The sequence below is a fragment of the Triturus cristatus genome, chromosome 12, assembly GCF_964204655.1.
Source record: "Triturus cristatus chromosome 12, aTriCri1.1, whole genome shotgun sequence".
NCBI classification, from domain to species: Eukaryota; Metazoa; Chordata; class Amphibia; order Caudata; family Salamandridae; genus Triturus; species Triturus cristatus.
The window spans coordinates 132,280,952-132,305,181 of record NC_140595.1 but is presented as its reverse complement, the minus strand read 5'-3'; the positions used below and the strand labels follow the sequence as shown (position 1 = coordinate 132,305,181).

The window sequence follows — 24,230 nt, the reverse complement described above, 5'->3', positions numbered from 1 at the left end:
AAAACCTATTGTCTCATATGACAAGGTACTACCAACATTCTCCCAGAACTCATTCATTTCCATAGCTTTATTTGATCTAATTCGAAGGCATAGATCATCAAAGTATACATTTTAAAAACGATAAAACAATGTCATTCTTCTCTGTGCAATACAGTTCAATACACAAAAGTTTTAAAAAACTAACAATTTAAAATCAGAAGAAAAAAAAAAGCAATGTACAAGTTCAAACCCCAAAACAATGAGGGTATAAGACTGTGCAAATTACACAATTCAGTTGCTATTATTTGTGCAAGGAACATAGTACACAGGTAGGTGCTGAACTGCAGGTTCCCGGTTACATCATAGATACATAGGTTTAAACAAAAAACACAAAAAAAGATGGATTCAAATAACAGTTATTAAAAACTAACAGTTTAAAAAGGCCAGGAAATGAGCATAGGTAATGTACAAACCCCAAAGTGTCATAGTGTCTTGTTCAAGGAGACAAATGAGTTTATGTCTAAGGGTTAACATCGCTTTCCAATTCTAATAAATATCTCCTACGCTTACAAGCCCAAAGGAATGAGGCTACACAGAAACATACAAAAGGATCATGAAGCTTTTTAAGATAGAACATAGCGACGTAGCACTGCTTAAAACCATGGCACATTAAAAGTGGTTTAATATATCTGCCTCTGCTCCTTATAACAAGCATTTGCAATGCAATAGGTCTCGCATTATTAAAGTTTGAGCTATTGGCATTGCTAATAATAATGCAAAACCAATAGCTCAAACATTCAGTAATGCAAGACCTATTGCATTGCAAATGCTTGTTATAAGCAGGCATGTGGGATGCAGAATTCCATGAAAAGCATAATGGAAGGAAATAGGGCCGGCCTCTCCCGTGAAAGGTGGAGGAGGGACAGAGAAATATGCGGCTGGATGTTAGGGGATCAAGAGTGAAAACTGAGGGGAGATTATGATTAATTGAGATGCCGAGCTCTTATGTTCCAAATTGCCTGCATGAAAGCTAGTACCGTGGAGCTGCTGTTTGACTGCACTGAATGGAAACAAGCACTGGCCAAGTTAATAGGTCTGGCAATAGCAGGCAAGTGGGATAGTTAATTTTTAACCTCTTCAGTGCCCATGACGAGATAGTCTCGTCATGGAGCACTGTCGCGCTGTGCCCATGACGAGACTATCTCGTCATGAACCCCACCCACTAATAAAACGCCCGGCACAGGAGGGGGAAAGGGCGTGGCACAGAAGGGGTTAAGCACAGGTCACAAAATGAAAATGAAGACATTAAAAACAAGCCAGATATTTACGATTGCTGCTGGAGACAGTCAATCCAAGGTTTGGTGGGGTGGCGAGCGACAAAAGGCCACAGCTATGTTTGGTGGGAAGAATCCTAATAGTGTTGAGTCATCAAAGTCATCATTCAAGACCGACTTTTGAGAAGTAACGGCCAATAGTCCTGAGTCATCAAAGGCATCATTCAAGACTGACTCTTGAGAAGTACCAGCCCCAGGCACATTCTGCATACTTGTCTGTTTGAAAGGAGTGTCCTGGCATCTTGCACGGTAAGCCATGATCGGTGCCTATTTTACTTCTTTTATGCTCAGTGCCAGTTCCACAGACCACTTGAACCGGCTTTGGGCAACTCCTGACTGTCGCTTGTTACAAAAAAATCATGCGCTTGTCGACTGTCGAAATGACGGCCTCCTTGACCCTCGAAGAGCCTTATAAACTTCCTACCAAGTGAATGTGCAACAATGACTGCTGGCAAAGAAGGTGGCATGTTAGACAGCACCTAGAGGTGCGCCTTGCATCACCCCATCATGTTTGAGCCCAGGTTGCAGCAACATGACCGTAGTATGTCTCCTCGCACATCACATCACACCCACACACACCATGCACACCCCAAGGGCCTCCAAGGAGCCTGGCGATACTCTGAGCGCCTCGCACGTCATCAGCGCAATGAAGCACTATACAAACCCAGCGGAGCAATACAAATCTAGGTCTGTTCATTAGAGGGTAGGCGCTTTGAAGTGCCCTGACATCCTCAGTCTCCTGCTTGGGACTCCAGCGAGTTCACTGGGCGCAGATGCTGCCTAAACTGAGGGGTTTATGTATAGATTCGAAAAATCAATGTCCTTCGAAAAAATAAGATGTTAATTAAGAGCAGTTAAGTGAGAGAAGCGAAAATGATCAATCGCAGTAAGAAGCAGGGCTGGCGGTGTGAACATAACATCGCGGTAATTAATGAACCACTGCGCGGCTCGGAGATGTGACACGTTATTTTGGATACTATGTATATCAAGGTACAGAATATCGCATTAAACACCGATTACAATTTGACACGGCTGTTACTTCTAATATTCACCTTTTGCTCTTGGCCCACTGACGGCATTAGCAGTTGTGTTATACAAGCGTCATTATGTACTCATTCATTCACTCAAGGGGAGAGGCTGGTTTAATTCATTGGGTACACTGGACTTGCGTCTGGGAAACACAGGGTCAGCCTATGTGCGAGACATAAGAGTTTAGTGCTCAAGGCCTGCTACAGCTGAGCTGTGTGTGCACGGGGACAGCAGGGTGAGGAAAGGACGAGCAGGAGCCAAAGGTGAAGGTTAAGTGCAGTCATGGCGAGCAGCTTGTACAGGCTGCGGGCACTTACCAGCTTGAGTGACAGCCTCAATGTGGCACACTAGTCGCTGCCGGCATGACGTGCGGGTGATGAGGTGGGAGGGGGGGTCCCGCGGCTTCTGGATAGCGCAGCGGACATGAAGCAGCTCCAGCGCTCAGACAGTGACGTAGCTGGAGGGGGGAGGTCTTCCTCAGTCATGACTTTTTGGAGGGCGGCAGAGAATACGGAAGAAGTCAAACGAGTGCAATGCGTCGCTGACAACGATAAAACACAAACACTTACAAGAAATGCTCGTCCTAACTAGCTGCAGGGATTCCGTGTTGCTGCAGATGATGCGGAGCCTGGGCAGTGAGCGCGGCATCTGTTGCTAACTTTTCACTTGAGGATCCTGAGCCTCCCCCCATCCGAGCTCCTTGCAGCTCTCCCGCTGCACACACTCCGCAATGCTCAGGCTAGAGTTGCCTATGGAAAGTACCGTGGCTGCTTTTAAAACCAGTCCGAAAAATATTACAGCGTTACAACAGCACGGGCAAGCTCGGACATAAAATTAATGTCCTGTTACGTAAATGCACACATGGATCTTTCTGCACACCTAGCCTAAGCCGTACAGGACACCAGAACCGGAAATGCTGCTGTCAAGTGCCCACTTCTCTATCCCATCCGTGAATGTTGGAGTGCGCCAGCCATCACTGCCAGCTTAACTGCTCTTTGCTGTCCTTACCCAACAGGAAATTGCCGCTTAAACACCTCATACAGAACAGATCAGAGCTGTATCAAGTAGGGTCGCTTTCATTCATATGCTGTACATAGACCTCACCAAATTCATTTAAAACGTCTCGGTAACGCGTGTCTATCTCCCGCAACAGAGAGACGCTGCGCTGAATATCAAGAGGCAGCGACTCGACGCAGTCCAGGTATTGCTCCACGTACGAAGCAAGTATGGTGCTATCTTCCTCTACGCCAACTGGGCTGCTGCCACCGCCACCCCCGGGGGAGCCTTGCTAACACAGGGCAGGCTCAAACTAAAACCGCGGCGACGGACCGGGCAGTCTATGGAAAATATACATACTTTTCATTTTGAAAGCAAAACTGTACTTTTTAGAAACTGAAGTAAAAACACCGTAAAATGTTAATGAAACGTCAGTAAGGAATGTTAACGGAAAGAGCTCATTCAGACTGAAAATAATATATTACAGGTTCATTCACTCAGCACACGTAAACTGAACTGCCTCTCCGCTCTTCCTTAGCCAGTACAATTATTAAACTGAATGACACTTATTTTATCCATACTGAAATGATAAAAAGCTGAGACAAAGCTGGTGGAATTATGGGCCTGGCATTACCAGGTCTCTGCAGCAGGCGCACAGCCCACCGACCTAGTCAACAAGTTATATGTTCGCTTTAATCTATAGTGCACATATATACCCCAAGAGAACACCCAACCGCACGCTCTCAAAAACAGGAGGCAGGTGCTCCTGTCACACTGGACTCCAACTCACATAGGGAGGCCTCCTGTCTACTCTGAAAGTGAACACAAGAAGCACAAGACTAAATAGAAGACTATTATATTTTTTTAAAAATAAAATGTGGTTTGTCCCGCTTTTAGCCCATTTATGGTCAAAGTCCTTAACTTCCATTATATGTATCAGCTCAAAAATACCAGGATGCAAAATGTAAGCGAGAAAAAAGTACTGACTGGTGGAGGGCGTTATACGTCATATGAGGCACTTGGGAGCTAAACTGAATACGAATAATTATAGTCTGGAAAAGCCACTAACCGGCACAACCTCAGCTTGATTAAAAACAACCTAAAAAGGAGTGCGATCATATGCAAGGGCCTCTAAATGAAGTACAGTCTGAAAAAAGGGTGCCCCTGTTTAATACAGTGCACGCACAGACTCCATATAGGTTTGGAAGGACAGTTTTAAAGGCACTGAGATGAATATATATATCGAAACGCGTCTGAGGCGGACACTTGTCTGATCTATTACAATGAATTAAAGATGGATAATTGGCATCTTGAAACCGCTTGTGGTGTATTTTCTGGGCATACAACAAAGACTGCTGTCCGTACCGGTTAAAGAATCCATCTTTGACTATGGATATATATATATATATATATATATATCAAAGTCCACATGTACCCAAGGTGCGGGGTGCACTCACGATCAGCGCGTTCAAATTGCAGGGGAGAACCAAGGTGCCACCGGCGTCAGCAGAGCCTGACGCGTTTCAGGAATTCTCCCTTTCTCAAAGGCTTATCTGCTCCTGAATGAAATGCCAGCAAACAGGTACCAGTCTTATTTCCCTTTTTATTCAACTCAATAACTCTCAGGTGAGTAGCAAATCAGCAAAGAATTATGGGACTGGTAGTCTGTAAAAATACCTTGGGTACATGTGGACTTTGATAAATACGGCCGACCCGGCCGGGGGATGCACCGCCGCGGACTTTGGCGGTTCCGCTGCTGGTCTTTGATCGGCGCTATGGAACTTTCTGGCGTTATTTGGAAAGGGGGAGCAACAGAAGGGTGCACCCGTGATGTAACTTTAATTTCCGGATGTCTGCCATCAGCCCACTGGGGTATTATCTTTACAGACTACCAGTCCCATAATTCTTTGCTGATTTGCTACTCACCTGAGAGTTATTGAGTTGAATAAAAAGGGAAATAAGACTGGTACCTGTTTGCTGGCATTTCATTCAGGAGCAGATAAGCCTTTGAGAAAGGGAGAATTCCTGAAACGCGTCAGGCTCTGCTGACGCCGGTGGCACCTTGGTTCTCCCCTGCAATTTGAACGCGCTGATCGTGAGTGCACCCCGCACCTTGGGTACATGTGGACTTTGATAAATACGGCCGACCCGGCCGGGGGATGCACCGCCGCGGACTTTGGCGGTTCCGCTGCTGGTCTTTGATCGGCGCTATGGAACTTTCTGGCGTTATTTGGAAAGGGGGAGCAACAGAAGGGTGCACCCGTGATGTAACTTTAATTTCCGGATGTCTGCCATCAGCCCACTGGGGTATTATTTTTACAGACTACCAGTCCCATAATTCTTTGCTGATTTGCTACTCACCTGAGAGTTATTGAGTTGAATAAAAAGGGAAATAAGACTGGTACCTGTTTGCTGGCATTTCATTCAGGAGCAGATAAGCCTTTGAGAAAGGGAGAATTCCTGAAACGCGTCAGGCTCTGCTGACGCCGGTGGCACCTTGGTTCTCCCCTGCAATTTGAACGCGCTGATCGTGAGTGCACCCCGCACCTTGGGTACATGTGGACTTTGATAAATACGGCCGACCCGGCCGGGGGATGCACCGCCGCGGACTTTGGCGGTTCCGCTGCTGGTCTTTGATCGGCGCTATGGAACTTTCTGGCGTTATTTGGAAAGGGGGAGCAACAGAAGGGTGCACCCGTGATGTAACTTTAATTTCCGGATGTCTGCCATCAGCCCACTGGGGTATTATTTTTACAGACTACCAGTCCCATAATTCTTTGCTGATTTGCTACTCACCTGAGAGTTATTGAGTTGAATAAAAAGGGAAATAAGACTGGTACCTGTTTGCTGGCATTTCATTCAGGAGCAGATAAGCCTTTGAGAAAGGGAGAATTCCTGAAACGCGTCAGGCTCTGCTGACGCCGGTGGCACCTTGGTTCTCCCCTGCAATTTGAACGCGCTGATCGTGAGTGCACCCCGCACCTTGGGTACATGTGGACTTTGATAAATACGGCCGACCCGGCCGGGGGATGCACCGCCGCGGACTTTGGCGGTTCCGCTGCTGGTCTTTGATCGGCGCTATGGAACTTTCTGGCGTTATTTGGAAAGGGGGAGCAACAGAAGGGTGCACCCGTGATGTAACTTTAATTTCCGGATGTCTGCCATCAGCCCACTGGGGTATTATTTTTACAGACTACCAGTCCCATAATTCTTTGCTGATTTGCTACTCACCTGAGAGTTATTGAGTTGAATAAAAAGGGAAATAAGACTGGTACCTGTTTGCTGGCATTTCATTCAGGAGCAGATAAGCCTTTGAGAAAGGGAGAATTCCTGAAACGCGTCAGGCTCTGCTGACGCCGGTGGCACCTTGGTTCTCCCCTGCAATTTGAACGCGCTGATCGTGAGTGCACCCCGCACCTTGGGTACATGTGGACTTTGATATATATATATATATATATATATTTTTTTTTTTTATCTACTGGCAGGCGCCAGTAGATAGTTATAGTTAGGATCGTGTTTCCATAGGAAATTCGCAACATTCTATTTGGAATAACTTTGGCGCCGATTGACGAATCCTCGCGAAATTTTCAAAATCGGTGGGGCGCTCCGCTCCTTCCCTGAAAGTCTCGGGGGGATTCGTCAAGCGGGGGCTGAGAAAACGGGGGGGTCCCAAAACGCGTTTTCCCCATGCATTTTTCCATAGGACCTTTAGTCCAAGCTACAGCCCGAACGGCTGAACAGAATTACTTGAAATTTGGCAGAGAGGTAGTCCTCAGGTCAGGGATGTGCCTTTTGCAGGTCTGGTGTAAATCTGTTCGGTATTTCCTGAGAAAATTGCATTTAAAAGCATATATATATATATCTATAAGCGCGCACCGTGCGCGTACGGTAAAACTTACCGTACGCGCACGCTGCCGTGCGCGAGTGCGATTCTGATTGGTTGTTAGATCTAAGTAAACATTCGAATCGGTCGAAACCAGGAAGTGTCGGCCGCCATTTTGTCTCTCGCAGTCTCAGGGGGTGAAAAACAAAGGTGGAGAACGTGAAAAGGGGGCAGGGTGGACAGTTCCTGACCCCCTAGCCTTTGTCAGGGGGTCCCAGAAGGACCCCCAAGGTCCAAAATTTCCTTTTATTTTTTTTTGTGAAAAATCGCCGAGTACGCGTAGCGTGCGCGTACGGTAGAAACGGAAAAATTCCGCGAACTGCGTAACGTGGGCGCGCCGGGCGCGAAGCGCACCGTGCGCCCACAGCGCGCGCACGGTGCACGCACGGTGAAAAACCTTAAAAAGATAAAATAAAATACATAACTTAGCATTTAAAAAACCGTACTAATTCACTGAAAAAACCATAGGTTTCACACACGTTATAGTTAGGAATTAGCATTTAAAAAACCTTGCAAATTCACGTAAAAAAACATAGGTTTCACACATGTTATAGTTAGCTGGACATTTCACTCTTGAAAAACCATTGAAATTCCCCCGTTATAGTTAGTGCAGGCAACTATAACTCACGCGTCCGCAATCCTCTGCTGATGACGTCAGATATTACATAACTGATGACATATGTGTCTTTCTGAAAAAAAAAAAAATTGTAATATATGTATAGCTAAAAATTAATGGAAGAAGACATGGGTAAATAAGTGTCTAAATACAGTGATGTAATATCTGACGTCATCAGCAGAGGATTGCGGTCGTGTGAGTTATAGTTGCCTGCACTAACTATAACGGGGGAATTTCAATGGTTTTTCACGAGTGAAATGTCCAGCTAACTATAACATGTGTGAAACCTATGGTTTTTTAAGTGAATATATATATATATATATATATATATATATATATATATATATGAACGTCTCACCATGTGTATACCATACACGAATGCACTCCTCCCCAAGAAAGACACAGCATTTCCAAAATTCAATCACGAAGATTTAATGTGCTTTTAAGCCAAAAAATACCCAACGCGTTTCGACGAACATATCGTCTTGGTCACGGGTAAGTATCTGTTTAAATTCAACAGTTAAATACATTCACCACAAAAGAAAAAGAGGCATCGGCACCACGCACAGGTCTGGCGTAAAGTAACATAAAGAGAGGACAAAAGTTTGCATGTACTCCTGGTTGGCGGTTTGGCGGCCATCTTGGAACGGTAAAGGCATTCTGTCATGTTTACCAAAATTTATACCTCAATAAAGTTATACAATCAACAGGGAACAGAGGCGAGAACAAAAATAATATTAATTAATATTCCTGCATGAATTGCAATGTGCCAATAACATTTAAGTCTGCTTAGTCATATGCTCTATTATAAACTCTATAGATCGATACTATTTTTTATAAAATTGGTGCAGCTGCAAATTAATCCAACATTGTTCTCGAACTCAATACAATGCCCCCAATTACCTCAAAACATTGTTATAGGTATAAAGCCTAAGAGTTCACAAAGTCTCCACATCCTACCCAAGTGGGTAAATGTAAGGTAATTAATGAAAAAGATATCCTATCCAAGTGGATAAACGTAACCAAATTCCTGAAAGGGGAATATCCATGTAATTATAACTTTTCAACATTGCATGATATGCTTATGTATCCAATTTTCATAATGGTCAGTTTGAATACTTCATCTTACTTTAATTCACAAGAGTCTAAGAAATATAAAGAAATGAATCAAATTCAAAATGGCGAAATCTGCAAAATTATTCAAAATATGTATTTATCCACACATACATGTGTATGTAACTAGCCCAAGTGGGCCAGCAGTATTTTATACTTCTTGATCTGACTCTTGTGCTTATACTTCTTTCTCTGACTCTTAATCTTGATCGTTGCCTCTTTCATCCTTTATTCTACTTCTTGGATCACCTAAACATGGCAAAGTGGAGATAGCAAACAGAACAACCGTCAATCAGACTAGTCCTCTTATATCAAAGTGTAGCACCGATGCTGAACAACTAGAAAGGATTAATACAGATTCAAGGGAGGAAAACATTAGAGCTAACTCACTAGTACATAATTTTATACTAAAATGTGTGGCGGCCTAACATAACAACAAAGAGAAACAGAATGGAGATGGGACAATAAGGTTCAGAACATTCGCATAGAAGTCAGAGAAAGAAGTATAAGCACAAGAGTCAGATCAAGAAGTATAAAATACTGCTGGCCCACTTGGGCTAGTTACATACACATGTATGTGTGGATAATACATATTTTGAATAATTTTGCAGATTTCGCCATTTTGAATTTGATTCATTTCTTTATATTTCTTAGACTCTTGTGAATTAAAGTAAGATGAAGTATTCAACTGACCATTATGAAAATTGGATACATAAGCATATCATGCAATGTTGAAAAGTTATAATTACATGGATATTCCCCTTTCAGGAATTTGGTTACGTTTATCCACTTGGATAGGATATCTTTTTCATTAATTACCTTACATTTACCCACTTGGGTAGGATGTGGAGACTTTGTGAACTCTTAGGCTTTATACCTATAACAATGTTTTGAGGTAATTGGGGGCATTGTATTGAGTTCGAGAACAATGTTGGATTAATTTGCAGCTGCACCAATTTTATAAAAAATAGTATCGATCTATAGAGTTTATAATAGAGCATATGACTAAGCAGACTTAAATGTTATTGGCACATTGCAATTCATGCAGGAATATGAATTAATATTATTTTTGTTCTCGCCTCTGTTCCCTGTTGATTGTATAACTTTATTGAGGTATAAATTTTGGTAAACATGACAGAATGCCTTTACCGTTCCAAGATGGCCACCAAACCGCCAACCAGGAGTACATGCAAACTTTTGTCCTCTCTTTATGTTACTTTACGCCAGACCTGTGCGTGGTGCCGATGCCTCTTTTTCTTTTGTGGTGAATGTATTTAACTGTTGAATTTAAACAGATACTTACCCGTGACCAAGACGATATGTTCGTCGAAACGCGTTGGGTATTTTTTGGCTTAAAAGCACATTAAATCTTCGTGATTGAATTTTGGAAATGCTGTGTCTTTCTTGGGGAGGAGTGCATTCGTGTATGGTATACACATGGTGAGACGTTCATAAATACAGGACTTCCTCGGACCCTGTTCGTGCACCGCCGCATTTTGTGTCCCGGAATACTGAGGATGTGGACAGTATATATATATATATATATATATATATATATATATATATATATATATATATATATATATATATATATATAAAATATATATAATTTATATAATATATATTCAAGGTGTCCTGGTAAAGGTCAATCTGGTGTTGGAGCACTCCCCGCTCCCTAAAAATGTTGCATTTTTCGTGCATGGTCGTGAACCTGCATCCTTACTCGCCTAATGGGAATGCTGGCTCCTCTGGGTGCAACTTACCCTTGTATTTCCGTGAATACGTCATCATTTGAAAAGGTGCTTTCTGGATCGAGTCCGCGGACAATACATACTTGGTCTGCAGCCTTCCCTTGGGTGCACTATGCATGCATATAGATGTTGTCTTCGTCACTCCTGTGGGGGGAGTGGGGCTGGGGGAGGGTGTCCCAGACATTCATGCGTTTGGTTATTTTTTGTTAGCAGCTGTGCCCAAAGAAGTCAGTAACGCGGTTAATGCACCTGCTGAGGTTATCTCAGTGCACTGATGAGTTCATGAGAAAAGAGATGCACTCCTCTTTATCCTTAGTTTAATCGATGTTCTTCAACCGTAATGTTTTATCGGCGTGCAAAAACCTGCTTCGCGCTTCGTCTCTGTGCACTGTGACTTGAACTATATTACCACAAGGAACCCCTTTTCTGATTCCACCAGGCTGCACTGCCACGCACGTGGTTTGAGTCCAATGTATCAATTTCTTGAATTTACATATTTAATCCTTATTTCATCATACTTTTTAAACCTTTTACTCTTCGTTCATTATCAATAAATTTTACTCAATCTTGTGAGTGTAGTTGTTCCAAAAAAGCACAGAGTTCCATGTGGGGTTCCACTTGCCATGATTTTAATAAAATAGCCCAATGCATTTCGGAAAATCATTTCCCTTCATCAGGGGCATCTATAAATACAAGGATACATCATTATAAAACTTGTTCAAAACAGGAAGCTTCATTAGCAATCTAACAACAACAGTTTACTAAATGCTGTACGTTAAGGTACGTTGTTATGCTCTATTTCATTACATCATTAGAACTAAGCTCACAGATTTCTCAATCCGTTTACCCCTATTTATACTGCTCAATGTGACAATTTGTAACAAAGACGTCATGGTAAGCCTACAATGGTTCACGTTTGTGGTTACGTCTTTGTTACAAATTGTCACATTGAGCAGTATAAATAGTTTTATAATGATGTATCCTTGTATTTATAGATGCCCCTGATGAAGGGAAATGGAACCCCACATGGAACTCTGTGCTTTTTTGGAACAACTACACTCACAAGATTGAGTAAAATTTATTGATAATGAACGAAGAGTAAAAGGGTTAAAAAGTATGATGAAATAAGGATTAAATATGTAAATTCAAGAAATTGATACGTTGGACTCAAACCACGTGCGTGGCAGTGCAGCCTGGTGGAATCAGAAAAGGGGTTCCTTGTGGTAATATAGTTATCTCAGTGCACACCACAGGTCACCAGTTCAAGCAGCAGTGGCGCCGGCTCAGCCTTTCACCTTCCTGCGCGGAGAGGTTGTTGTGAAGCTAGTTATTTATAGCACTTAGAAGTCCCTGGGCAACTAGCGCTATATAACACCAATAGTACTTAATCGCTTTCATCCTCTCACTCTACCTTTGTCACACCCGTAGCACCATGCACGCGACTTTTAGGCGCTGGACCAAAGTCTCTTCTCGTCCGGACCATCGCTCACTATTGGAATCAGTCGGGCCCTCGCTCCTGGAACTTTAGGCGCGTTAGACACTCGTCATGTGCCCTGGTGCAAGACCTCCCCACCGAAGAGGCACGTGCACTGTACACCCCTTCTCCCGAGGAGAGCCGGCTGCGCTCCGGCTTTGCCACATCAGACCTGAGCACACAAGCGCTGTATGGGTGCACTAAGCTCTGTCTTGCCTGGCCGAGGACGTCGTGAGCCACACTTGAGCAGCCTGCGGTGGTACCGGCCAGCCTTTGAGCGCTGCCAGCTTTTATGTACAAGATCAAACTAGAGTTGTTGTTACTTGGCATTTGTGTGGCACAGAAAGTTTCCACTCTTTACTCGCGGCCAGACACGGGGACCGCGGGTTATACCAAAAGTAAAGAAATAGAAAAAAACATCTATTTCTTTACTTTTGGTATAATCGCTGCACCCGCACTTTACTTTTAATGTTAAAAGTAAAGTGCAGGTGCCTCATTTAAGCCATCGTGTCGCGATCGCTACTGCCAACAACTAGTGGTGCGCGCACACCACAGAGGAGCGGGGGGGGGGAGGAAGCGCGGCAGCAAGACAAACACACACTGCTGCGCATGCTAGCCACTGTCGAGGTATGGGCGTTTTAAAGGCGGGACATTGTCCCGCCTTTGCCCAATCGCGTGCAGTATTTTTTTTTTTTTTTTTAAAAGCACGCGCAAGCCAATGCTACACGAGGTAAGCAAAACCACACGCACGAGCATGTGGGTAGCTTTCTAAACCCCGTAAAAGAGGTCTCGCGCTGCGCGAGCAGTGCTCCGAACTGCAACGCTAGGCACGGGACCTAAAACTGGCAAAAGAAGAAAAGGTGGAGGTCAGACTCAGAAACTCAAAACGGAGTACAACAAGAGACATGACAACATCTTCATCCTTACACACACACAAACATCACAATCACACATTTAAAAAGTAATATACAAAACACTACAACTATGCATTGTGCTTCTTGGCTTGTGTCAGCGCTGCCACACTACCTCAAAAATTGTGGGTGTATACTCATCATCAATCGTCCGCACGGTCTTCATAGTCTTGAGGCCTCCCTTTTGCTCCAGCATGACCATCTCCAACCCAAAGCGTGAAAAGTTCCCTCTGGGGGTCACACCTTCAATCCGAAACTCAAGCTTAGAGCAGTTGGCAGTATGAAGGAGGCTTGGAGGGATATTTTCTCGGCCGGTACTGTCAAAAGCAGTAACCTAAGAAGCAGATATAACAATTATTTAACAGATCTGAAATAAGAATCACCTACCTCAAATTAAGATACACACTCCAAACATATTTAAAATACCTACAGTCTACAGCTAACAAGTACAAAACTGTGTATTGGTTCTTTAATGGCAATACCTAGTTTCCTTTCATCAAACTCTATATTTTCAAAGGCATCTCCTTTTACTGTTGCAAACCTGAAACCCTCAACTTACAAAAATATTTAAACTCTACATAGCCAGCACCTGTTTCCAACAAATCTAGAAGTGTGTCAATAAACATATGTACTAACGTCATGCTACAACTATGTAGATCTATAGCATCAGAAAGGAGAAACTTGCTGCCCTTTTAGTATAACGAGGAATCCGAAGCCCCCATTCAGTAAAGCCTAAAAATTAATTTGTGATAATATACTTAATTAAAAGGTTTCTATACTTACCATGATGTATGCCACTTTAAATGTAAACCACGTTTTAAAAATATTCATCTCTACTATCATGCTATATAATGCAACTGAAAAACAACCCTAAGTGTTTCCAAGAGAAATGATTCAGTCTATGAAAACTAGTATGTTTCTAGAGTAAGGGCTGGAATTGAACACAATGTATTTAACAGGTTTTTAAACAAAATAATGCACAGCTCCAAGCACCTTAAGCCCCATGTTTAATAGGTACTTAAAGGATATTGTGAAATTTTAAATCGGGAAGCAGTAGTACCCTGACGCAGACATTATTTTAAGACCTAAAAATGTCTATCAATTTGGGGAGAAGGAAAATGTCACTTTGTAAGCATCTGTTCATAGCATGTAGCGCTGTAGATTCACATGCTCTGCATCCTCTTGACATCTTGTGTTTGGCTCGGGCGTTTGCAAGTTGTTTTTTTCAAATAAGTCTTTGGAATCACAAGATATACTGACACATCCCTTAATTGGTAAAGTGTATGGGCATCAACTCCATGTTAGATTGTTTTACGCACAGCTGGTGAGAGTAGTATGGAGTTGTGGGTTAACACTATATGGTGCACTTGTGTATTCACAAATAAGAAAGAAAGAAGAGATCTTTCACCAGGCCCACGCGTGTCCAGGGGAGGAGGGTGGGCTCATGTGAATCTACCACACTACACACTTCAAACAGATACTTACAGGGTAACATTTTCTGATCGTAGCAGGTGTTGCTGTAAATACACATGCTCTGCATAGATGCTAAGGCAATACCTTTCTATAACTGGTGGCTAGTGTATGGATGATGCAGACCTCTAAAACAAGGACCTTAAAGCTGTCTGGCCAACCATAGTCTGTTGTCTGGATAGAATAGCAACACAATAGTGCTTAGTTAACACATGTGGGATTCACCATGTAGCTGCTTTACACATGTCGGCTAGGGGGATGTTTCCTAAGAAGGCCATAGTTGCAGCCTTCTTACAAGTAGATTGAACTCTGGATATAATCAAGAGGGTTTTCTTGGCTTGTTGATAGCACTTGGCTATCCATCTAGCAATTCCTGCTTTACACATAGGTTACTGCTATTAGGCTTTGTAAAGGCTACAAACAACTGTTCTGTCTTGCGAAAATGTTTTGTCTAATACATGACAGCATGCTTAATATCTACTGCATGAAGCACCATCTCTGTTAAAGAGTCTGACGGAAGAAGTCTATGGTCGGTGTAAGGAGATGCCTCTTTTTGCATGTTCATCCCCACATTTTTTGACTAATGCTGTTGGTTTATTGACTCAAAGTGCACAGAGGCCTGCTAACCAGAACTCAGTCCCAGTGTTCTAGCACCTTACAAAGTGTATGTCAAATTGGCTACCCCAATTGACAGAGACGGACTTACTGAGGTACCCAGGACATGCGAGGCAGTGTCTCGACCCAGATCTGCAGCACTGATTGCACTACCTTGTGTGCGACAAAGTACAAAATGGTTCCCAGCCTGCCACTACAGACTGGAAATGCTAACGAGTCTTGCCCTAAGGAAGGCCTATCATGCCCTAAGGCAGATAGCTGTACATTATTTAGGAGGAGATGTATTTTTAATATATGTCCTAACAGCAACACTTCAAAATTGTTGTTTTGCTGTGGGGTAGAGTAAGTGGCCCGATTAGATAGCACAGGGTTACTGGCTGACATCTCAGCCTGGATATCTTCTTAATGGGACTTCTTAGATTGGTACAGTAAGGTGTCAAATTAATTGTGGCATTAAACTCAACTTGATGCTCAAGTCGAACCCAATGTCACTATTAAAGAAATTCAACTTTTAGAAGGTTGCCACTCTGTGACCCAGTTTGTCGAGTGGCTTTAGACAGTCACTGGCCACCAGACTGCTTTCTGCCCTTCTGAAGAGTAGTACGAATGACTCCTAGGCTCAGGAACAATAGCAGCCTGATACAGGGTGAGGCTTCACCTCCCCTTCACAGGAAGCCACTCAGGGTGTTAGCTCAAATGGCGTGCTTCAAGGGTGAAACTGCCATTGGTGGGCAAGTAGCATCACACTCCTGAGAGGCTGCCCTTTGTTCAGGTAGGCGGGATGGCGGTGGGAACAGACAGGGGAGACCCATGCCCAAACCGGTTTTCCGGTATGCGTGTAGCCCACAGGTAGCCACACCTCTAGGTTGGCCAACCAAGCTCCTAACATCCAAAGACGAGTTCTGACATCTTGATAGTGAGCAGAATAGTGCACTCTGGGATTGTTAGATGCCACACAGCTGGAAAGCTGTCGCCAAGAAGGAATGGACCTGGAAGCCATTGGCTAGTGACCACATCAAGTCGCCCCCCAGACACTTTCTGGGCAAAAATATGGCACCCCTGGCACCCTGAACCTCAAATCACACCTGAACTTGAAAGAGGACCGAAGAAAGACTGCCCTGAAGACCTCTGGACTTGGCAAAGAGAGGAAGCACTATCTGCCTAACCCGTCCCTGTCGCACCTTGGGTAGTGAAAAGAGGACTGTGCCTGTGGCTCCTGGCTTTGGGAAAAGTTGCTCGAAAACCCCAGACCAAAGTAGTGACTCCAAGGGACAGTAGGCAGCCCCCCCCCCCTTCCCCCCCCACGGGGAACCAGCCAGAGGACCATGAAGGGTGAAGTAGCCGACTACAGTAAGTCAGTAGCCACTCCAGAAGAATCGTAGCTGACTGCCGCTGGGTGCCCATAGAGACTGAACCTCGACAGTCAAAAGCTGCCCCCAATTCAGCCAGACCCAGGAGTGTCACCTGAATCCAGATTGGTCAGCTAGGAGGGACACAAGCCTCCACTAAGGGATATCACTGGGACCACTGTGGACAGAGACCGGTAGTCTAGCCGTAGCTAGCCTTCTACTGTCTCAAAGAGGACTTTGAGGGACCCCAATCTCTGTCGAGGAATAACTGCAAACACACCCCCATCGACTGTAAATCACCTAGAGCATCCTTGAGCATCTTCCATCTACTGCATCCGCAGCATCATGACCACTCCATTGAAATCTATGGCAGTCGCGCTGTAAAGTTTGGAACTGGACTAGATAGCACTTTGGTGGCCATGTAACTGTCCAAATACTTCTTATTGACCCCCAGAACTTCCCCCTGTCGGATTTGGTCGCCAAAGTCAGGCCAAAGTAGTCGAACTCAACTCTTACAAACTTTTCAAACGTTTTCAAACTTTACAGTTGCCAATGCTTGTTTGCGGTTGAACTTAGTTTTCCATTTTCTTCAAAAATCGGAATGTCACTGTGGCAGTAATGTCTGGGCGCCTTTTCCATTACAGTGCATGTATTCTTCATGACAAAGTCTTGGAGGCAAGACCCAGGTGGTGAGGTGCAGATGGGAGGCTGGCATCTATGAAATGACATATGGAGAATGAAGCAAAGTTGAAGATCTGTCACTGAGCCAATTTTCTTCCATTAATACCGAAGTCGAAACAACAAACCAGGTCTGAAGGGAAGTTCTGCAAGACGCCGAACACGATGCCCTGTTGGTACACGTCTGCACCTTATGGCAGAAAGAAACCAATCTAACATGGAGTTGATGCATAGGTACATTGCCAACTAATGGAGAAGTCACTAAACCTTGTGGCTCAAAAGGCTTTTTCAAAAGAAAACACCTCGTAAACATCCAAGCCCAACACTAGATGGCAAGAGTATGCACAACATGTGTATCTACAGCAACACATGCTATGAAAAGGAACATTTTTATTGACATGAGCTAGGGCAGGCAAACAACAGCCTGAGAGGGTTCTCTGAAACAACGAAAACCAATGTGGGGGTACTAACTATATGTTTTGCACAATGGAACAAAGTGAAGAAACATCACGTTTGCCAAATAACATTTACTTTAAACAAATATACATAAATTACATTATGAAATTGGGTAAAAACAATTATAAGAACTGCAGAATGCACACAAGAGAAATACTAGGTTGGTACCAATAATATCCAATAATTCATTTTAAGAGAACAGTATTCAAGAACCATAAAAATACCGCAGTTCTCTCTTCACTGAACTCAACATATAAATTATAGGACTCTTCTTCTATCCTGGTTTTGACAAACTTTGCCACTCTTTCAACATTCCACCATCGATCCCTAACTTTCCTTTCAGCATTACCCAATGCCTCGTCCCCCCGAACCAGACACCAAAACATGAGTGCCTTCTTTGTGAAAATGGGTTCTATAAAGGGACATACACACACACCAACAGCAGATAAATGATGACATCTCATTTCTAGTCTTCAATCTAAACGTCCTACTAACTTCGACTTTATCGCCATCACAAGCTCCTTTCCACAACGTCCTAGCGACCTCCCTCTTTGCTAAAAGAGATGCCATCTAGAACTGATAACTGTAAAATACCCTACACCGCTTGTCGGCTCAAACACAATTTCCACAAAGCCAGATTTGGAGTACACCTACATGACCATTTCTCCGACAGCTTCAACTACATTGACACTACATTCATAAGTAAATCAAAATGATGTGAATGGCAGGCCAAATGGCATTCTGCAAAACTGCAAAGTATCATCAGATTTGATAAAAGTCCTAAAATGCTTGCAAGTTGGCATCCAATTCAACCTGATGTTACGCTGCCCCAAGATCCAGTTTGGCAAACTGCTTGGCATGATCCGCCACAGCCATCTAATCTTGATTCCTGAGAGGAGGATAACATTCCACCCAACTTAAGTTTTGTAGGTCTATGCCTCAACAAACAATGCCTGGCTCTCTGCATGCCAGAGCAATTAGAGACAACCATAATCTTTTGCTACCACTCGGACTGATTAACTTTATTCATGAACCATCACTACATCTTTGTATTTATTTATTTATTTTTTTAAGAGTTTTATATAGCGCAAACTAGACCCGAGAAATCGGGTATCAGAGCGCTTTACATGAGCACCAGTTTAGTTACAGAAGGACACATTCATTTTTGTTAGGCACGGGGAGATTAAGTGATTTGCCCAGAATCACAGGATGTTGAGCGTCGTTGCCGAGACTCGAAACCGGTTCCCCAGCTTCGAGGTCGACTGCTCTAGCGTAAGGCTACATCCTCTCCCATGTAGAACTTATTAGTTCAAGCCTTAATAACACATCTATTAAAGGATTTGACAGATGGTGCCATAACAATCCGGTCCATGAAAACTTGAAAAAAGTTGGAAACATTTTCGTTTGGGTCAAGGAAGGTAAATGGATTATTGCACAATAACATAGAATGCAAGACAGTGCTCCAAATATAGCAGAGCATATGGTTAGATGTGGTATTGCTACAGGATACGTCATACCTCCTACACACAAACTGGGCAACCATTGCATATGGATGTGTAAGAAAGTGCCCTCTTTGATGTGTAAGAAATTACCCTCTTTTTGCATGGTTGCCCCCACTTTTTGCTAAACTGCAAATGCGCTTTGACTTAGTGTGCCCTGGGCTCCTGCCAAACAGGTAACCAGGGCCTATGTTCTTTCCCTAAACTGCATTGAAAACAAAACCCAATTGGCACTCTTTGGCCACAGGTCAGTCCCTTGTAAATTGTACCACAGGTACCAAGGGCACTGTGGCCAGGGAAGCCCTCTAAGGGCTGCAGCACTTATTGTGCCACCCTTAGAGGCCCTGTACCTAAACACACACACACACACCTACCTACCTACCTACACACACACACGCACCCCCCCCCCCCCCCCCCATGATTCCACCATCCAAGTGCAGCGAAATACTTCTGCTCTACGTATATGCTTCCTCTTATCTTGCTGGATTTAAAAAATACACTTCTACACTGAATTCACCCTGTACATCAGTTCCACCACCCTTCATAAAACGAGTTCCATTTATCACAGTTTGGCTGCCTAACACGGCAGACAAGCTCTTGTAGAGCTCCCACAAGGGCTACCATCATCCTGCCTAATCAAATACAGTTGGCTCAATATATTACATTTTGCACAGCAAGAAGATGATTATTAGGTTATTACCTCTGAGGCATCTAGGATGATCAGGAGATGGACCAGGCCGGGGAAGACCTGATGGGGGAGCTGCACAAGCTCACAAGCCTTTGATCACTGGAGACATTAGTGTCCAGGCAGTGAAGAGTAAGACACATCCTGATTAAGACTTGAATTAAGTGCTGCTTTGCCATGCACTCAGAGAGGTAGAAAGAAGCAACATGCAGGGTGTAGCCACAGTTGTGGAAGCATTGAGCTGATTGCCTGTCTCTCGAAGGGTCGTGGCTAATGTAGCATTCCCTTCACTCCCTGAGAAAGGCGAGGGAGAAATATCCTGGCTAGCACTGGAAGTTCCACATTTCGCCAAATACCTGAAGTTAGTGAGATGTGGCAGGGAAAGAGCTGCTGTGCCACTGTAAAGTAGCAATGATCAGATCAAATATGGCACGTTTCCAGGGAAGATAATTCATATGCAACAGCACTGATTCACGTTGCAATGAAACAGCCCACCAGTCTGACTGCTGGATCAACATGCAGGAAGCACAAGGATGACTGAAAATGCTGAGCAGCATCTGGGGACACTCTTCAGCCCAGAACACAACATCAAGGTGAAGGGCATACATAATTTGCGAGGGACTAACTCAACAACACTTCAAGTGGCTGCCTAGAAGTGAATACTGACCCATCCACTCTTCTCAACATTAACATTGGATAATCAAACATGACCTGAGATGCTTGAGTAGTCTAGATAAATCACAAGAACTTCTATTTTTCAAATAATGACCAAAAGCTAGGGCAGACATGCACAGAAGTAGGCCAAAATTGACATACCGAAAGCTCTCTGAAGAAAGAATACACACCCCTAACGAAAAGACTGCTCAGACCAATCCCGAGACAGGGCCCCTATATCATGCGGGCACAACAGGATACCTCCAAACCATTAAAGAGCACCAAATTAGCATTGGAATCTAAGCTAGGCAAGGTGGGGATAGATGTGTCCAATTTGGACCTAGATCTATGGAACTTGAACACAGTGAAGAACAGTAAATGGCCAGTTGACTGTCTAATCTCCACCTCCAAAATGTTATAAGAATGTGCAGAACACGGTGAAGGGCGGGCATGTGATCTGTAGGATTTCCTGAAAGGATAGAGGACACACAACATAAATATTTTTTAGACGAGTGGATTCATTCATGGGTCCCCTAATCCGACACGTCCACTCGTTTTGACATTTAGGCTCACTGACCCCTAATGGCGAGGTCTCCCCCAGGAGCTCAAATGCACTCTGTTATAACCAGAGAAGATGCAAACTGAACAGAGCCATTCCAGAGACCTCCTAACTATATAGATGAGCAAGAATTGCTCTATTTTCCTGCAAATCTATGCCCGGCTGTTCCACTTGCATCATACTAAAAAAAGCAGTTATTGAATTAGCTTCATTTAAGACCAAACGTTTTACTAATGATCCTGACTGAATACAATCTCATGACCTGATAACACATTTGTTAACAGATTAGCTCATTTGGCCTCTTTTCCCTCAGCTTGGTTAACAACAAGGCCTTGAGGTATTATTCTTAAAATTATTCGAAGGTATCCTTGGTTACATATTTTTGTTACTCCTTATTGTTTACATTTAAGAGTAATGGGCACAGATGGAATTTTTTCTGGGAGTGTTCAGAAAATGCTTTTCGGACCTAGTTGACAGGTGGTTCTTATCCTGAAGTATTAGATGGGGGATTTGGTAGTTTCATTCTTGGGTTTCCTGGTTCAAGTGGATTCCATTCTCTCAGCTAAGCACAGAAAAGCATGCTAGGATAGCTCTAAAAACATGGCTATGGGTTTGGAACATCAATGGCTTCTTGGAGAAAATTAAGATTGTGTCGGTGATAAAGGAGGCTAAAAGACATCCTTTTCTACAAGAGACACATCTGATGGAAGCCAAGTACAGTTTCTTAGCACAATATGGATTTTTTACAGTTCTATATGTTGGGGTCACACATGGCTCAAAAGGACTGGACATCCAACTCATATTCTCCTATCCCAATCGGTATGATATGTTGGGTCCTGTTGGGGGTGATTTATTGCCTCATCTGAACTCTTCCACATCACACCTCTGACTAACATATATGCCTCGACTGCTAAACACAGCAAACACAAGGAGGTGATGGACGGAGCGCTGAAACTTTTCAGACACTCACCCCCAGTCACAGATCTGGGTTGAATCCATCATCGTTGTGAGAAGTTGGCCTGGCATATGCTGGTCACTAGTTATAGTGGCCACCTTGCACCAGTCCAATTCGACTCTTGGTAGATAGGTTTAAAGACAACCTTTTAAAGAAAGCTATCCTAGTGGTAGCTGTGGAGAGCAGCCTTCAGGCTAAGTCTCTGAGGAATGTAAAGCAGCTTGTTTTACCTTATAATCTCTTGAATTACCAAATGAAAAGACACCACACAGGTATATATATCAAATATATATGTATTTATTTCTAAACATACTCTACTAATCTCTTTATGAGATTAGAGCCAGGTAAACATTCAAAAGATCAACAGTTCTCAAATTAAGCACAAATATGGCTGTAGCCCTAGGGGCGTACCAGACCATATACTAAAATAGTGGTTTAACAAACTCGACTTGCAAAAGTAAGAGGCCTAGGGCCTTGGGAATCGCTGGGGCTTCACTTCTGCAGTGTTAGCAGGTAAGTAATCAGCCCACAGGAGACGCGTGCAGTGTCTAAACACACACGCGGGTTTTCAATGCGTTTCAACGGCAAATGTCGCGGTTTGTATTTTACAGTTCTAGGGCACTTCGCAAAAGTCAACAAGCAAGAAACTTACAGGGTAAGTATTTCGAGAGCCAACACACACTTGGGCACCGGAGTGCACGAGTTACCTCACCCAGGGAAGCCGGGTGCATAGGTGTCCTTTGGTGTCGGGTCGCGATGCTGTTTTCAATGGAGATCCTTGAAGACTTGCTGCTTGTGACGACTGGAGAGGTGTCCGTTCGAATCAGACGATGGATTGGAGTTGCAGAAGACCTAGAAATTGAGGGGACAGAGTTCAGAGTCACTTGCCAGTGACCGGTGGCCAGCGAGATGGATGACCACAGCTGTCGCGTCTCTTCAGGTCGGTGATGGTGTTTTGTCTCTTCGCTCACGAGGTCCAGGAAGGCTCGACGATGACCAGCAGCTGGATTCGGGAGGTCCCACGACGTCTGCAGCTGTCGACGGTGTCGGCACCCAGATTGGAGCCAACAAGCCTTGGCAGCCGCAAGTCTTGTGTAGAGTGAAGATTGGCATTGGTGCAGACCAGCAAGGTCTGATGGACTTACCCAGCGAGGGTAAGTGAGGGCAGGCCCAGAGCAACCAGGCGAGCCCTTGAAATCGATGTGGAGGTCTTCAGGTGAGTTACTAGCCAACGGGCAAGCAACCGCGAAGACGCCTTTGCAGGAAAAGTTTAACAACAGCCCACGGTCACTCGGGACGGGGTAGGCCGCTGAAATTCGGTACTAGACCTGCTAGGGACTTGGACAACAAGTGGTCCAAAGCACAACTTCGTTGGACGTAGTTTAGGGCTTGCACTCGAAATCAGTGCACGGTTCCCTGGTATTGCTGTTCCTCATCACTCGTGGGGTCCAGATGCCACAGCTTCGCTGGGGACTCAAAATGGCCGTCGAGAGGTCAGGAAATCCGCTTCAGGGGACGCAGGGACTTCGGGCTCCGGCGGGAGCGGTAAAGTTTGCAACCGTTGTAGAGAGTTTTGGTGCCTGCCAAGCAGGAGAGTCACTCCTTGACTCCAAGTGAGATTCTTCAGTCTTCCAGAGATAGTGGAACGTCAAAGGGCCAGGATTCTTCTTAGTTGAGCGTCGTCCAGGTGTAATCTAAATTGCATTGGCAATGTGTGGTATCTTATAGTGAAAAGATGGGAGGGACTAGCTCTATGACCACTCCTCTAGGAGGGTCAGGGTAGTGGGTGGTTACACCCACTTCCCTTTGTCCAGTTTCACGCCAGAGCAGGGGCAGGTAGCCCCTGAACCGGTTTGAGCTGGCATATGCACAGAGGAGCCTACTGCTCCCCCAGTGCAGGACTTCAAAGCATTCTAGGAGTGCACCCACCCAGCTCCAATACACTAAATCCTGTCTGGGAGGTGGTGACACCTCCCTGTGACAGGAAACCCTTTGTTGGGCTCCCTCCACTGCGAGTTTCGGTCAGCAGCAGGAGGGCAGCCCGGTGTCTGTGCTGGTGGCATCCATTTTGTGATGGTTGTTTACCACAAGAAGCCGCTCCTAGTGTGATAACCCAAACGAGTTACAGGAACGTCGTAGGTGTGGGCATCTCACAAAAAGTTACGGACTGGTCTCACACACCACCTGGTGTCATGCTTCATCATTGACCAGTCCTCGCCCTCTA

The 24,230-nt window shown here is 44.3% G+C and overlaps 1 protein-coding gene across 1 annotated transcript in view; it reads right to left on the bottom strand.

The window, feature by feature from the left end:
* GLMP (glycosylated lysosomal membrane protein) overlaps positions 1 to 24,230 on the bottom strand; it is an 86,118-nt gene that overhangs the window by 34,395 nt on the left and 27,493 nt on the right. The window contains exon 4 of the mRNA XM_085639438.1: positions 13,202 to 13,420. Within this exon, the coding sequence (XP_085495564.1) occupies positions 13,202 to 13,420 (219 nt within the window). The remainder of the gene's footprint in view (positions 1 to 13,201; positions 13,421 to 24,230) is intronic.